Source organism: Camelus dromedarius, chromosome 4, assembly GCF_036321535.1.
Source record: "Camelus dromedarius isolate mCamDro1 chromosome 4, mCamDro1.pat, whole genome shotgun sequence".
In the NCBI taxonomy this organism is placed as follows: domain Eukaryota; kingdom Metazoa; phylum Chordata; class Mammalia; order Artiodactyla; family Camelidae; genus Camelus; species Camelus dromedarius.
In genome coordinates this window covers 92,393,763-92,406,569 of record NC_087439.1, presented here as the reverse complement: position 1 = coordinate 92,406,569, position 12,807 = coordinate 92,393,763, and the positions used below count along the sequence as shown (strand labels likewise).

At 46.4% G+C, this 12,807-nt stretch overlaps 1 protein-coding gene across 3 annotated transcripts in view; it reads right to left on the bottom strand.

The window, feature by feature from the left end:
• The window catches only part of ATG16L1 (autophagy related 16 like 1), a 35,578-nt gene extending 23,505 nt beyond the window's left edge, over positions 1 to 12,073 (bottom strand). For 2 of the 3 annotated variants that reach the window (XM_031452435.2, XM_031452436.2), the window contains exons 1-5: positions 11,789 to 12,072; positions 8,259 to 8,352; positions 3,840 to 3,945; positions 3,048 to 3,121; positions 1,934 to 2,185 (exon numbers count right to left, since the gene is read on the bottom strand). In XM_031452435.2, the coding sequence (XP_031308295.1) occupies positions 1,934 to 2,185; positions 3,048 to 3,121; positions 3,840 to 3,945; positions 8,259 to 8,352; positions 11,789 to 11,903 (641 nt within the window). In that variant the 5' untranslated portion in view covers positions 11,904 to 12,072. Of the gene's footprint in view, positions 1 to 1,933; positions 2,186 to 3,047; positions 3,122 to 3,839; positions 3,946 to 8,258; positions 8,353 to 11,788 lie in introns of all 3 variants that reach the window. The other variant, XM_031452434.2, reaches the window with a different exon arrangement.
• Positions 12,074 to 12,807: the final 734 nt, after the last annotated feature.

The following is a 12,807-nucleotide window of genomic DNA, read 5'->3' as shown; positions in this document are numbered from 1 at the left end:
CATACGCAATCAGATAATACGTACAAGGGCATGTTCCTAGGGAAACATTCCAGAGGACGGAACAAGGGCAGATGTGTAACAGGACTCGCACCCCATTTTCATTCCAAAGTGTGCACTGTTCTCCTCATTCACTGTGACGATCAAGGACCCTCCCTCAGCACAACCACGCACCTGCTCATGTCTCCCTCAAGCAGGGTCTCAACTTGCAGCGTAACAACTTCCGGGCAACCCCGGCATTCTCACCACCCCTAAGCTGTCTAAGAAGTCCATGCATAAGCCACACAATTTTAAACATGAGACAGAAAGAATATAAACCCCAAATTTGGATTATGTTGTATGAAGACTTTATCTATTTTCAGCTACATTACATATATATAAAAACATATATATCTCTTTAAATGACTTGGTGAAATCCCATTATATGAAAATATCCCAATTTCCTTCCCCACCCAGGGAAATACTGCTTCTAATTTTTCGTTACTGTGATTAATGTATTATCACAAAACCGTACTTGTGAACAAGTCTCATCACTTAGGATGAAGTCCTACAAATGAAAACCTCCTTCAGGTGCCCGCCATCCCCAGTGCCCTCCAGGGAGCTGTAGAAGAGCCTCTCCCCAGCAACGTGAGGAGCCCTTTCCACCTTCCTCACAAAATCCCTTCCACCAGATGCACTGACCACCTCTGCTTCTCTCTTTGTGAACTATCCGTGCTCCACGCCCACCCGAGTGCCCACCTGTTCCTCACTGACTCGATGTGAAGGGTGTTTATTTCATAATGGCACACCCGAGTTGATTGCTTCATACTGTTCTCTGGGGTTAAGAAACCTAAAAATTTCATACAGTCCATTCTTCATTTCCATTACTTTTTACCGTTTAGAAAGTCCTCCAATATCCCTATTTAGGAATTTTTCATAAACAGTAGATAGCAGTATTTTTATTTCTACCTTATGGCTTCAGTTTTTATATAGATTTTGAAATCTGTGTGAAAATATTAGGATTAGAGCTGGTTATTTTTTAAGGCTCTTTCCTATTTCATTTATTCATTTTTAGATTACTGCAATAATCTTTTCAAATTCTAAACTACTGACGTGGGGATTAAAAATCAAATGTCCTAATCTCTGCTGAACTCTTATTACTAGTTTCCCAGTTGATTCTCTTTTAGGGTCTCTAGGTGGAGAATCATGACCCCCTCCACCCATCTTTCTAGTGCCCCTGTATTCAGTGCCTCATCCTGTCATTAAGCCAGAAACTCAGAGGCATGAGGCCGAGCCCTTCCTTTTTGTTTCTGGCTTTGATGGGCATGTATGAGGACAGTGGGCCTCCACCACCAACATATTAATATCTATTTCCCTCCACTTGGACTCTGGATGTCTGGAGGCTTCCCTGCTAAGTACACTACCGCCTGTTGGTTACAGATAGGTGTTTTCATTAAAAGCTTTTGTTTCCAGTTTTAAGGGCTTTTATCAGTACTGGGAACTGAGTCTGAGCCAATGGGCATTTGGGGATCTACTGAAGTGGTTACATAGTTATCAGGGAGGTTGGACCATAATCTTCCTGTACACTAATAAGATCAGAATTTTTGGTATGGGTTGGAACAATTTTATAAAATGCAGGTGGGGTGGAGATGCCAATCTTTTCCTAATTCTGGTTTAATTTATATTGTTCAAGAATTAGTTTTTATCCTTGAAACACGGAAAGAATTCACTGGCAAAAACAGTATGGGCCAAAGCCCTTTTGGGAGGTCATCCTTTGCTCAGCTGTAAGTGTTCTTATGAACGCAAATCTCTTTTATACTCCCCACTGCTATTTCCAATTTTGTTAGTTTTTCCTGGAGCCCCCACCCTGTGGTTAGAGCTGCGAGGTTTTCCTTTTCTAAGAAGTAGGTTCTACTTTACTAACGATGGGAATCACTAATGTGAACTCATCTCTCACCTCGAATCCTTTTCATTCTCTGCATTTAGGCGGTTGGCTTCCTGGGCTTTCTCAGCCATCCATCTGGTGACCAGCTCCTGGTTCTCTTCAGTAGTTTTCCGCAGTTTCTCCTCCAGGGCAGTGAAGGTGATCTGCAGGGCATCGTACTCATCCTTCAGGGTCTGGTTGGCTCTTTCAAGGTCCTGAAGCTTAGTGCGTAGTTCTAGGCACTCAGTCTCCAGGTCAGAGATGGTCTGCAAACATTCTGCAATTCTGAAAGCACGATGGAGAGGAACAAAGCTGTGTAAGAGCCGTGTGAGCCCGGGCACCAGCAACGACCTCAGCCGCCACAGCAGGCACCAGGTGGATGCTTCATGCTTTTTATCACACCTTACTTGGCCAAGACCAGCCCCAGCGGTTTATAGGACAGTCCCACTAGGAGAAGAAGTATCTAGGGGGGAAATTCATCCAGACTACAAATGACTAAAGTACTTTTCAGAAGAGCAGGATGTGAAACAAGAGGGAGCTTCTGACGCTTAAACAGAGTGGTAACGGGAGTTTAGGAAGAGGCTGGGTATTCTGTGTACTCTGTGAGTGGAAATGCCTGAGCAACCTCTCCACCTTTCTAAGCCTCTTAGAGATCCCTCTCTGCGTAGTAAAGAAAAAGGCACAGATAAATCCAGGCTCGCCTCCAGCTCAAAGGTCCTAGGATTCGGAGTCCTTGCTTACCTTATCTGGCAGGCTTCTCCCAGATCAAGAATAATCCTGCTCACAAGCTCAGACTCATCCGTGCTCCCAAGGGCCACACTCTCGGCTATCTTGGCCCCATTTCCACTACAGAAGATATGGCTCCAATACACAGTGGCTGTGCAGAGAACTGTGACTGCCTCAGGGACACTGCAAGAGCCCAACTTCCTTCCCAGGGGTTCTGCAGGACTGAGGCACTGATCCTCCCTTTCCCATCCTCAGAGCCGACAGAAAAGGGTCCCAGGTCATGCGTGCACAGAACTGAAACTCATGCCAAGGCCAGTGTGGCAACTGTTTGCCACCGGTCACCACTGGCCCCATTCACGAGCAGAGCACAACAGGAGGTGATCCCACAACGAGTCCCGAAGGAGGTGTCACCTCTACTCACTTGGCTTCATTCATCTGCATCTCTTTGTCCTTCTGCTGCATTTGGTTATTCAGGTCAATCACCAACTGAGCCAACTGGGGGGTGAAAAAGAGCACTTTCAAAAACAAGAAGGTTTAGAACCTCAGTTGAATACTAGCAATGGTGGGTTATTTTATCTTTAAGAAAAAACAGGTGCCTGTGGGGTTGGACCAAAGCACCAAGAAGAAAAGAGCTGGGTGGCAGAGAGAAGGGGACGCTCAGGAACACGGTGTGCACTCCCTATTGAAGGCAGCCTAGGATGGACGAGATGCGTTCTAGGTGACTGCCGAGAATACCTGTCTACCCCCCCCACCCTGGCTACCCTTTTAGACTCTTTAGTTGATAAAATAATCAATTCAGCCAAATTGATGGTAAATTTTTTTTTTCATAACTTGCTATTAAACTGCCATCCAAGGTAAACACAGCCTAGGACCTGACTCTAACACATTTTTCTGAAATTGCAGGGTTCATGTTTTATGAAGGTATTATTAGTTAAGACCTTCAACAGACCAAGCAGCAACCTTCTTTCCATTAAGGTTTCTACCCTGTGCCTTTCATGCCATCTTGGAGCACGACAACCTGGCAGTTATCTCAATGGCTTGCCCACCTGCTGATGGAGGTCTCACACCTTTCCTCGTTTCATTCCCACAGAGCTGTGATGTCACATGCAGCCAGGATGGCTGCAAATTCCAGTTGAAGTGCCTCCCCGCCCGTCCTGCCAACCTCAGGACCCGCACAGAGCAGAAGACAGATGAGGAGAGGGGCTATCTTTACCTCCCCACGTTTCTTGTGTAATTCGGTCAGTTCTTCTTGGTGTTTAATCCTCAGCTGGGCCATTTCTTGCAGCTGACTATCATTCCACGCGCCATCATGTCCAGGACTAAATGTCCCAACCAGGCAGATGAAGAGAAAGTGCAAAAAAGAGGGGGAAAAAATCAGGCCCCAGATCCCTCCAATCAGGCCCTGGAACAGCAACTTTAGAATTTCAAACCTGTACGTGACAACATGGCCAACGAAGCAGTTCAGTTCTCCAGGCCAATGTAGTTATAAGCCACTACAAACTTGAAGTAGAAAGTAGGAGACGTAAGACACAGAGTAAACAAATTAACCACAACCCAACGACCAGAGGGTCAGGAATGAAGGATGGGTTCTGGAATGAAGGTCAGGTAAACAGGGACGCGGCAGCCAGGTCCACTCACTTGATGAGTATCCGCGTGCCAGCGCCGTGCCAGCACTGTTCTGGGAGAGGGAGAAGGCGGGGACGTGGAGCTCTGCACTCATGCAGCTGACAGTCAGATAAGACCAGACAAGGCAGCAAACGAACAGGACAGAGGGTCAGGTGTGCTGTGAAGAAAAACTAGGCAAGGTAAAGAAGGGAACAGAGCGACAGGGCTCCTGTTCCATGTGGGGTAATCAAAGGCTTCCCTGAGAGGTGACATGGGACTGGAGACTGGACAGAGGTGAGGAACAAGCCATGCAGCCCGCAGGGGCTGGGCCCTGTGAGCGGAGGGAACAGCAGGTGTTGGAAAGGCTGGAGGCGGCAGCACAGCTGGCTACCCGGGGGAAGTGTCACTGCGGCCCCAGGTGCAGGGGTGCAGGAGACACGTCAGGGACGAGAGGGGAGGCCATGCAGAGCTTCGCAGGCCCCTCTGAGGACTGTGGCTTTTACTCCGTGTGACTGGAAGCCACTGGACGGTTTTAAGCAGAGGAATGACTTACGTTTTAAAAGGATCGCTAAGGTTGCTGGGTGGAGAGCAGACTGCAGCGGGGGGGGGGGGGGGGGGCAAGGGCAGAAACAGGAAACCAGTTAGCAAGATACTGTATCTTCCAGACTCAAGAAAGTGCAGATCAGAACAAGGTGGCGGCAGCAGAGGTGGTGAGACATGGTCAGATCACAGGAAATTCACTGCAAAGAGAGACTGCAGGACTTGCCTTTGAATTGGACGTAGGCTATGAGAGAAAGACAGGAGCTGAGGATTACTGTAAGGCTTCTGGCCTGAGCAGCGGATAAAAGGCAGAGACGGGAAGGGCTGTGGGAGGAGGTCTGGCAGAGGCCTGAAGAGAGAGTTCGCTGTGGATGCCCACGTGGGTATGTAAAATGGAAACTGCATATTAAAGCCTGAGCTTCAGGAGGGCCAAGCTGGAGACTGACGTGCAGCGACCATGAGCAGAGAGAGGTATCTAAAGCCAGGGACTGGGTTCAGCTCACCTCAAGAGCCCGCGCAGTTTTGGAAAGCTGGCAGGTGTTTGTGTGCCACCTCAGAAGTAGCAGCAGATGACTAGACCCGTGGGTTTGTAACTCAGGAGAGAAGTTCTGAATGCAGCCACAGATTTCAATTATCAGACTGCAGTGAGGCCCTGAAACCACTGCCCAGGAAAAGCACACAGATGAGAAAAGGAAGAAAGCCGGCAAACCAGGATGCCCCCATCTGAAGGGGGAGGGGGCTGTCTCCTCCATATGACCAACAACAAACGAAGAGGGGGCAGAATGATGCTCCCCCAAATCTTGCCCTCCATGTCTAAAAGTCAAAGCACATACTAATCCCACATCCTTTGAGGCAACCTAGTGCTTTCCTGATCTTAGCCCATGAGTAGAAGCCAAGAGACCAGAAAGTGGCAGCTCCCTTACAAGAAGCCATCCTAAACAGGCAGAAGAATCAACAGGCCTGGGTCACTGACTGCATATGAGGACTGAAAGGATCAGAAATGACTTTTACCAAATCCCCTTATTTTAATGCAAAGTGATGTGGAATATGCAAGACATAAAGCAAGTCCCTTCTTCCAGGGATTTCTTCTGGAGAGGCAATTCCTGAGACTAAGGCAAGGACACAGGTCATTCTCTGCTCAAAGCCTTCTACCACTTTCGATTTTATTCACAATAAGCCAAAGTCCTTACAAAGGCCTGTAACAGTGCTTCACTAGGCAGAAAAAGGAATCACCTAGAGAGAAGGTTTCAACAGATCCTCAGGCCCCACCCCAGACTGCTTAAGTCCAAAGGGCCAAACTGCATTTCTAACATGCTCTCAGACGCCTCAGGCTAGTTCACAAGGACTCTGAGTAGCCACGAAAGCACTGGTTCTCACAGACGAGAGGCCATCTAAAGGGTTTCTTAAAATAAGATGACCAGGGTTTCTGAAACAGTAGGTCTTTTGCACTTCTGACAAAGTTCTCAGATGCTGCAGTCTAGGAAGCATACATTAAAAACTGCTGGAATCAACTATTTCCTGGTGAAGAGTTTAACCGATTCAGTAACAAAGGGATTAAAACACTGAAGGAGGGGTAATTGATGACATAAAGCTTTTTAAACACTGTGTGTTTTAAGATTAATCAGTGAGATGGGCAGGATTTAAGGAGAACCAGGAGGAGGGAGAAGGCAATCAATTAGGCCCCCATCTTCTGTGAACACACCCCCCTGAATTGGTCTCCCCAGTTGGCTCAGGTCCTTGACAATAAGGACTCTGGCTTACTCATCTCTGTACCCTAATGCCTGGCCCACACTACAGTCACAAAATGTCTCAGTGAGAGACCGCAGCCACTGTCCAGGAATGGAAACAGATCAACAACAAAGATGGTGGCAAACAAGTATAAACCAAGGGACAGATGCACAGGACCCAGTGGGCAAAGAATCAACATGCTTGGGTGATGCATGGGGGAGGGCAGGACACTGAGGGAAAAAGGAATCATAGATGACTCGTGGAAAACAAGGATCCCATTAATAGAAACAAGGCAGTCAGGAGGACGTCTAATTTTGAACACAAGTTTATGGGGAAAGGACAGACTTCCAATTAAATTACCACTCCACTGATACTCAGTCAAGATAATGTTGTATATTTATTTGAAGTACCTTTCCAAGCAAACAAGTTTGGCTGACAGATAAAGGATACAGAAATACGGTCATTAGGAGTCTAACTAGATAAATAAAATGTTTTAAATTATCAGTTGACTGAATTTAGATGAATAAAGTGAAATGGATTCTTTACACCTAAACTTGACCAGAACACTGCTAATTAATTAGTATTTCAAATACAGCAGAAGGCCTCCCAGGACCACAGCCAGGCATGGTCTCCTGAATTGTTATTAAGCAAAACTGGAACCTCAGCCAGGCCATCTGTTCCTCTTTCCCACCCCAGTCTGCCCGGAGACCGTCTCGCCAGATGAGGAAACATGGATGGCAGGCAGTTATTCAGCAGATACAGCTGAAGGAGTAAATCTGCTAAGCTACACCTAGCATTTCTGGTTTTTTCCCCTTAAAATCCTAAATTACTATAAATTTTGTTTTTAGCTGCTAAATGTTAACTGATATTCAAAAAATTGTAAATTTTAGAGCAATAATGGGTACTGTTTCCATAGAAACCACCAAATACGCAAACGTGATGAACAAATGGGAAAGGACAAGACTCTAGAAGGATTCCATTTAAGCTGCTCCAAGAAGTATGGCTTTTAGGTTCTTTTAGACCCTGAAATCTCAAAAAGAGAGTTTACATGAAGGACCCAAGTAAACAAACCCCACCATGAACATATACTTGGATATTTAATGAAGCAATACTTACCTCCGTCCTATTAAACTGCAGATTTCCCCCATCTTTCTTTAAAAAAAAAAAGCTTTTCACAACATGCTACTTTGATTGCATACCAAAATATGTTGAAACACACTGAATTAAAAAAGATCAAACAGACCTGTATTATATAAAAAGCAACTTATGTTTACAGACCAGTCAGTCTGGTATTAGCAAGATCTATGTAAATCTGCTCAAGAATGCTTACTTGTCTGATTATTTAGAAGAGGGGCAGGTAACAGCTCAGTGGTAGACTGCCTGGGTCCTGGATTCAAGCCCCAGTACCTCCATCAAAAAAATAAATTAACCTAATTACCTCCCCCCTCACCACTTCCCCACAAAAAATAGAAAGAAAGAAAAAGCGAAGCCTAGCAGGCTGGGAGGGGCTGCTCACCTTAAGCAGTTTCTCAAGCTCACATCTCACTGATGATGAGCTGTCTAGGTGGGTAGGTACATACCTTCACAAAAAAAATGATTTTAGTTATTTGGCTTCAGAAGCTCTTATTTGAAAGGAGCTGGCAAAAACTGGAGCACAGAAACAGTAGTTGATTTGTTTCAAAATCAGAGAAGTGACAACTGAACTCAGACATTTCAATTAAGGAGGGGATACAAATAATCCATGACAGCTCCAAAATACCTTATCTCGTGCCTGTTTGGTAAGTCATGCTTTTCAGCTTGTAGCTTATGGGCCAGCACTGAATGAAGATCCGACTTTTCCAGCAACTTGTTATCTATCAAAGGAAAAAAAGGTATTTATCATGACGTACATACATTTAATTACTACTTAATAACTTATAAAGATTTAGATTAAAAAATAACCAGAAGATGACTGGGTCGGTTTCACTTTTATTAGGTGTCAAAGTACCTGGCACTGCACTTTGTCACTGATAACAGCAATCGTCCAAAATCCAGGAACATACACACTTAGACGTTTCTTGGCCTAGGCAGCCTCGCCAAAGAGCCTATGGAAAATCCCTCCAAATATACCCACCCACACACACATCTTCTTCTCCCAGAGCTACTTGTTTCTACCTGGGGAACAGGAAACAAACATCAAAACACAATGGAAAAATGAAGTACTATGCCCTTCTAAGTAATTTAGGAGAATTTGGAAATTTTGAAGTTTCAGATCAGAGCAGAAGAGATACAAATACAAACCAGAGTCCCTGACCTCAAGTGTAATATGGGGGTGGGGTGGGGGTCAAGTTAAAAAAGGAAGAGGAGAGTTTTTACTCATTTTCTCAGACGGTTTCACAGGTGAAAATGGCAGTCCCAGCAGAAGGACTAGAGAAAGCTGTCTAGTAAGTGGTTAGAAATAAAAGTTAGAGCCAACACATGAAAGGGCAGACAATTCAGACCTTTTCTTACTGACAATGGTGAAACAACAGATTTAAAAAGCAGGCAGTGACATGAACAGATATTAATTAGAAGTCAAAAGATTATTCTGAGGTTCCCAGCTTGGCCAACTGGGTGCAAGATCCTAACATGCTGGAGAACACATAGGGGCGACGAGCTTAAGGAAGAAAATGAGTTCTCTGAATCTAGTAAACATGACAGGGAACACACTGCAGGAACCTAAAAGAGAAGTTAGGGCTAGATATGACAGGGAGCTAGGAATGGCAGGCACACAGGGGGCCAGCAAGATTAGAAGTGGAAGGGGGTGCACTCAGCAGAACAAGAAAGTGACCACGGGAAACTTGTAGAAACCTACATTTGATGGGGTTTTCCCACAAATCCTAAACATCTGAGATTAGAACTGCTCTAGAACAAAGGCTGGATAGGGCCTATGCTGGTGACTATCCCTGTTAGGAGAGCATCTCTCTCCTCTTGAAGAGCTCAGTCCTACTTCCTGACGTCTGCAAATGGGAATCCTGGGCAGAAACAGAAACACTGCCTCATCTATATTAATAAATTAGCTGAACAGAACAGGGCAGTTGTTTCAACCATGAATATTCATCAGTGTCCAAAGGCTCTAATAAGGGCTTCAAAATGTTACAGCAGGGTGCCCTGGGATAGACAGCAGGTCTTTCAAAGGACAGGACGTATTCAAAAGGAATCTTCTTCAAAGTTCCTCTCACTGAAGAGAAGGGTGGAGAGGGAGCTGCCGGCTGTCCCCATGGCCTCTTTTCATCTTTCTCTTCAGGCTCAGAGGCAGGGACTGAACAGGAGATCGTGGGTTGATGGAGGATAAGAATTGGACTCCCTGGGAATGAACAGTGGGAATGAACAGTGGGGATGAACAGGTCACTAGAAGTGACCTCCCAAATGCCGATCCCTGAGCCTAAAAGGCTATGTTACCAGGCAAAGGCTGTCTTGCTCCCCTGCCCCTCGGGCACGTGTCACTCACTACAGCTGTTTTAAGGTGCGTTCCCTCTCCAGAAGGATCTGTCCTTCTGACTTTTTTCCTACTTCCTCCACTTTTCTGCTTCAAGATGTCTATTTTCAAAGTGCAGAAAAACATTCAATTGTGTCAAGCACCTCCCGTTTATAGACAATTACATAGACGGCTTTCAAAGCACTAGTATGCACAGCACTGTATTTATGAGGCAGGCAAGGCAAGCTTCACTTCCATTTTATAGATGCAGCAAACCAGACTCAAAAGGTAAGTGAAGGGGGGAGGGTAGAGCGCATGCTTAGCATGCACGCGGTCATGGGTTCAATCCCCAGTACCTCTAAAAAGAAACAAACAAACATAATTCCCCTCCTCCCAAAAAGTATATGAAAACGTCAGTAAGGGGAGTAGAGTCAGACCTCCAACCCAAATTTGACTTCTGAAGTGTATTAGCTTTTAAGGAATAAGCATTTGACAAAACACCCGATGACTTAAATTTATGTAACACATGGGGGAATCACATAAGGAAGTCAGGACGGAGTTTCCTGTGCTTTCTGAAATAGCACCGATCTGCCAGGCCTCTCCAAGTGTAAGGAATTAGCACAATAGCAGCACATCATCTCCCTTTTCTTCTCATCTTAGTTAAGAGGAGGGGCTCAGCGAAAGCAAGGAAGGCCATTCCCTGGGGGAACCCAGCAAGAAAAGCAAATGCAAAATGCAGGCATTAAGAGCCTGCATGTCTGTGTCCCAGTTCAGGCCCCAACATTACTCAGCTGTGCCTCCCCGGAGAAATGACCTAATCTCCTTCAGCCTCAGTTTCCTCATTTGTAAAAAGGGCAATAGGACCTGCTTCATAGAATTTTCGGAAAGATAAAGTGAAACGACAGATGGCAAATATTTACACCACTCAAACTTGTCTGCACATTAGAATTACTTGGGGAGTATCAAAAAATACTCACACCTGTGCCCCACCCCTAATACCGTAGTTTAGCTGGTCTGGCGTGTGGCCTGGCCTTTGCAACTTTTAAAAGATTCACCTGATTCTAACGTGCAAGGAAGTTGAGAAATCACTGATTTAGCCAACCAGAATTCAATTAAGGGCAATTACTATTGCTTTGCATCTTATCGTTGGCATAACTTGAGAAACTGCTTACTTCAAGGGGTAAACGGAACCACAGGTCCGAAGAGTGCCCGTTTCTTTCCCCAAATGTGTCATCAGTTACGGTAAACTGGGATGGGTGGGGGGCAAGGAAATGCTCATTAGGAGGCATCTAAGTGGAGGTGGGTGTGGGCCACCTCTTTCATACCAAAGTTTTCAATAACAGTAAAGACTATGACGTCCTAACTGAAAAGTATGTTAAGACTAAAATGTGTAATGGTCAAAGAACACCAAGGCGGAGTAAGAACAGGTTGGAAGAATGAAAAGCAAACCTTTCCTTACACTCAGAAGACGACGTTAATGACGCGTGGTAATGCTTAAAGTCAGCACCTACTCCAGTAATGCCATTTCCAGTAACAAGATGTTTCTGGAACCTAACAGTTTAAGTACACAAGCATTGTGTAAGCTGCTGGGGTTTACAAATACAAACGTAAACGGTGCCTGCCCATGAAGAATGCCCAATTCAGTGGGGAAATCCTCCACGGTCATACCCAAGAATAAAGTGGGAAGAGGAAAAGGTAATAAAAAAAAGCGTGGGGCGTCCAAGGCACTTGATACCCGGGGCAGTCGCAAGGCGCGCGGGCGGCGCCGGGGGCTCGGCCTCGGGTTCCCGCTGGCGCCCCGCGTGCCTGCGCGGGGTCAGCCCGCCCGCTCCAGGGGCCCGCCCAGTGCTCACACTGCAGGATGATCTCTTCGAATGCCTGCCTCTGCAGCCGGTCCCGACGCCTCAGCTCCTCCGAGATGTGTCGCTTCCAGCGAGGGAAGACGGCGGCGCGGAGGCTCGACGACATGTCGCGCGCTAGCAAGGCGCCTTATCGCCGCGGATCCGACCGGGGGCTGGCGGCCGCGGCCCGCACCATGAGGCAGCCGGCGGGCGCGGGAAGGCCCGCAGCCCCACACTCAGCTCCACGTATAGGCCGCCCCCGAAGCCATCCGGGACTAACTTCCGGCTCCCGACGGAAATGGCTTTGGAAAGGGCCGGAAACCCGCCTCCTTACCCGTCGTCTTCCGCCGCACGCACGTACGTGTCCGGCGCCGACGCAAGGCGCTCGCTAATGACGCCTTCCTGAGGCCGGAAGTGCCTGTGGAAGAGAGGTGGCCGCTGGGAGGCGTACGGGCCACGCTGGAGGCTCAGCCCTGTCAGCGGGGTGGGAAACAGTAAAAGGGCGGTTTCTGCATACTTGCTGTTTCCTTCTCGTGCTTTCTCCCGTTTTATATTTTCTTTCTTGGCCTGCCTTCCCTTTCTTCATCTCTGTTACAAACAGAAGTAAACTCCCCATGAAGTAGCTTTGTGACCGTAGATGAGTGACCGCCTCCCAAACCTCAGTTACCTAATCTGTAAAATGGGGAAATTTTCCGCAAACCTGGAAGACATGATACCTACCTCACAGGATCAAAAATAATAACCTGTGTAACTCAGTTCACACTGTGCCCGGAGCATGGACTCCTAACTTTACCAAGACACCTGGTATTCTTCAAGGTTCTACCCAAAATTTGGTTGATTTAGCAAGAGTGTCCCGCTGACCTTGGGACACACTTCTTTTGCTATGAAGAAATAGAATGCAAAGAACAGCTAAAGAAAGATGTGAATAGATTGGCTATGTTAATCCTTAGAAGCCTAGAAATTATTCATGACCTGATAGTAAATGGGTTCTTAGAAGGTAATTTAAGGGTTGGGCTACAAACAGGACTTTA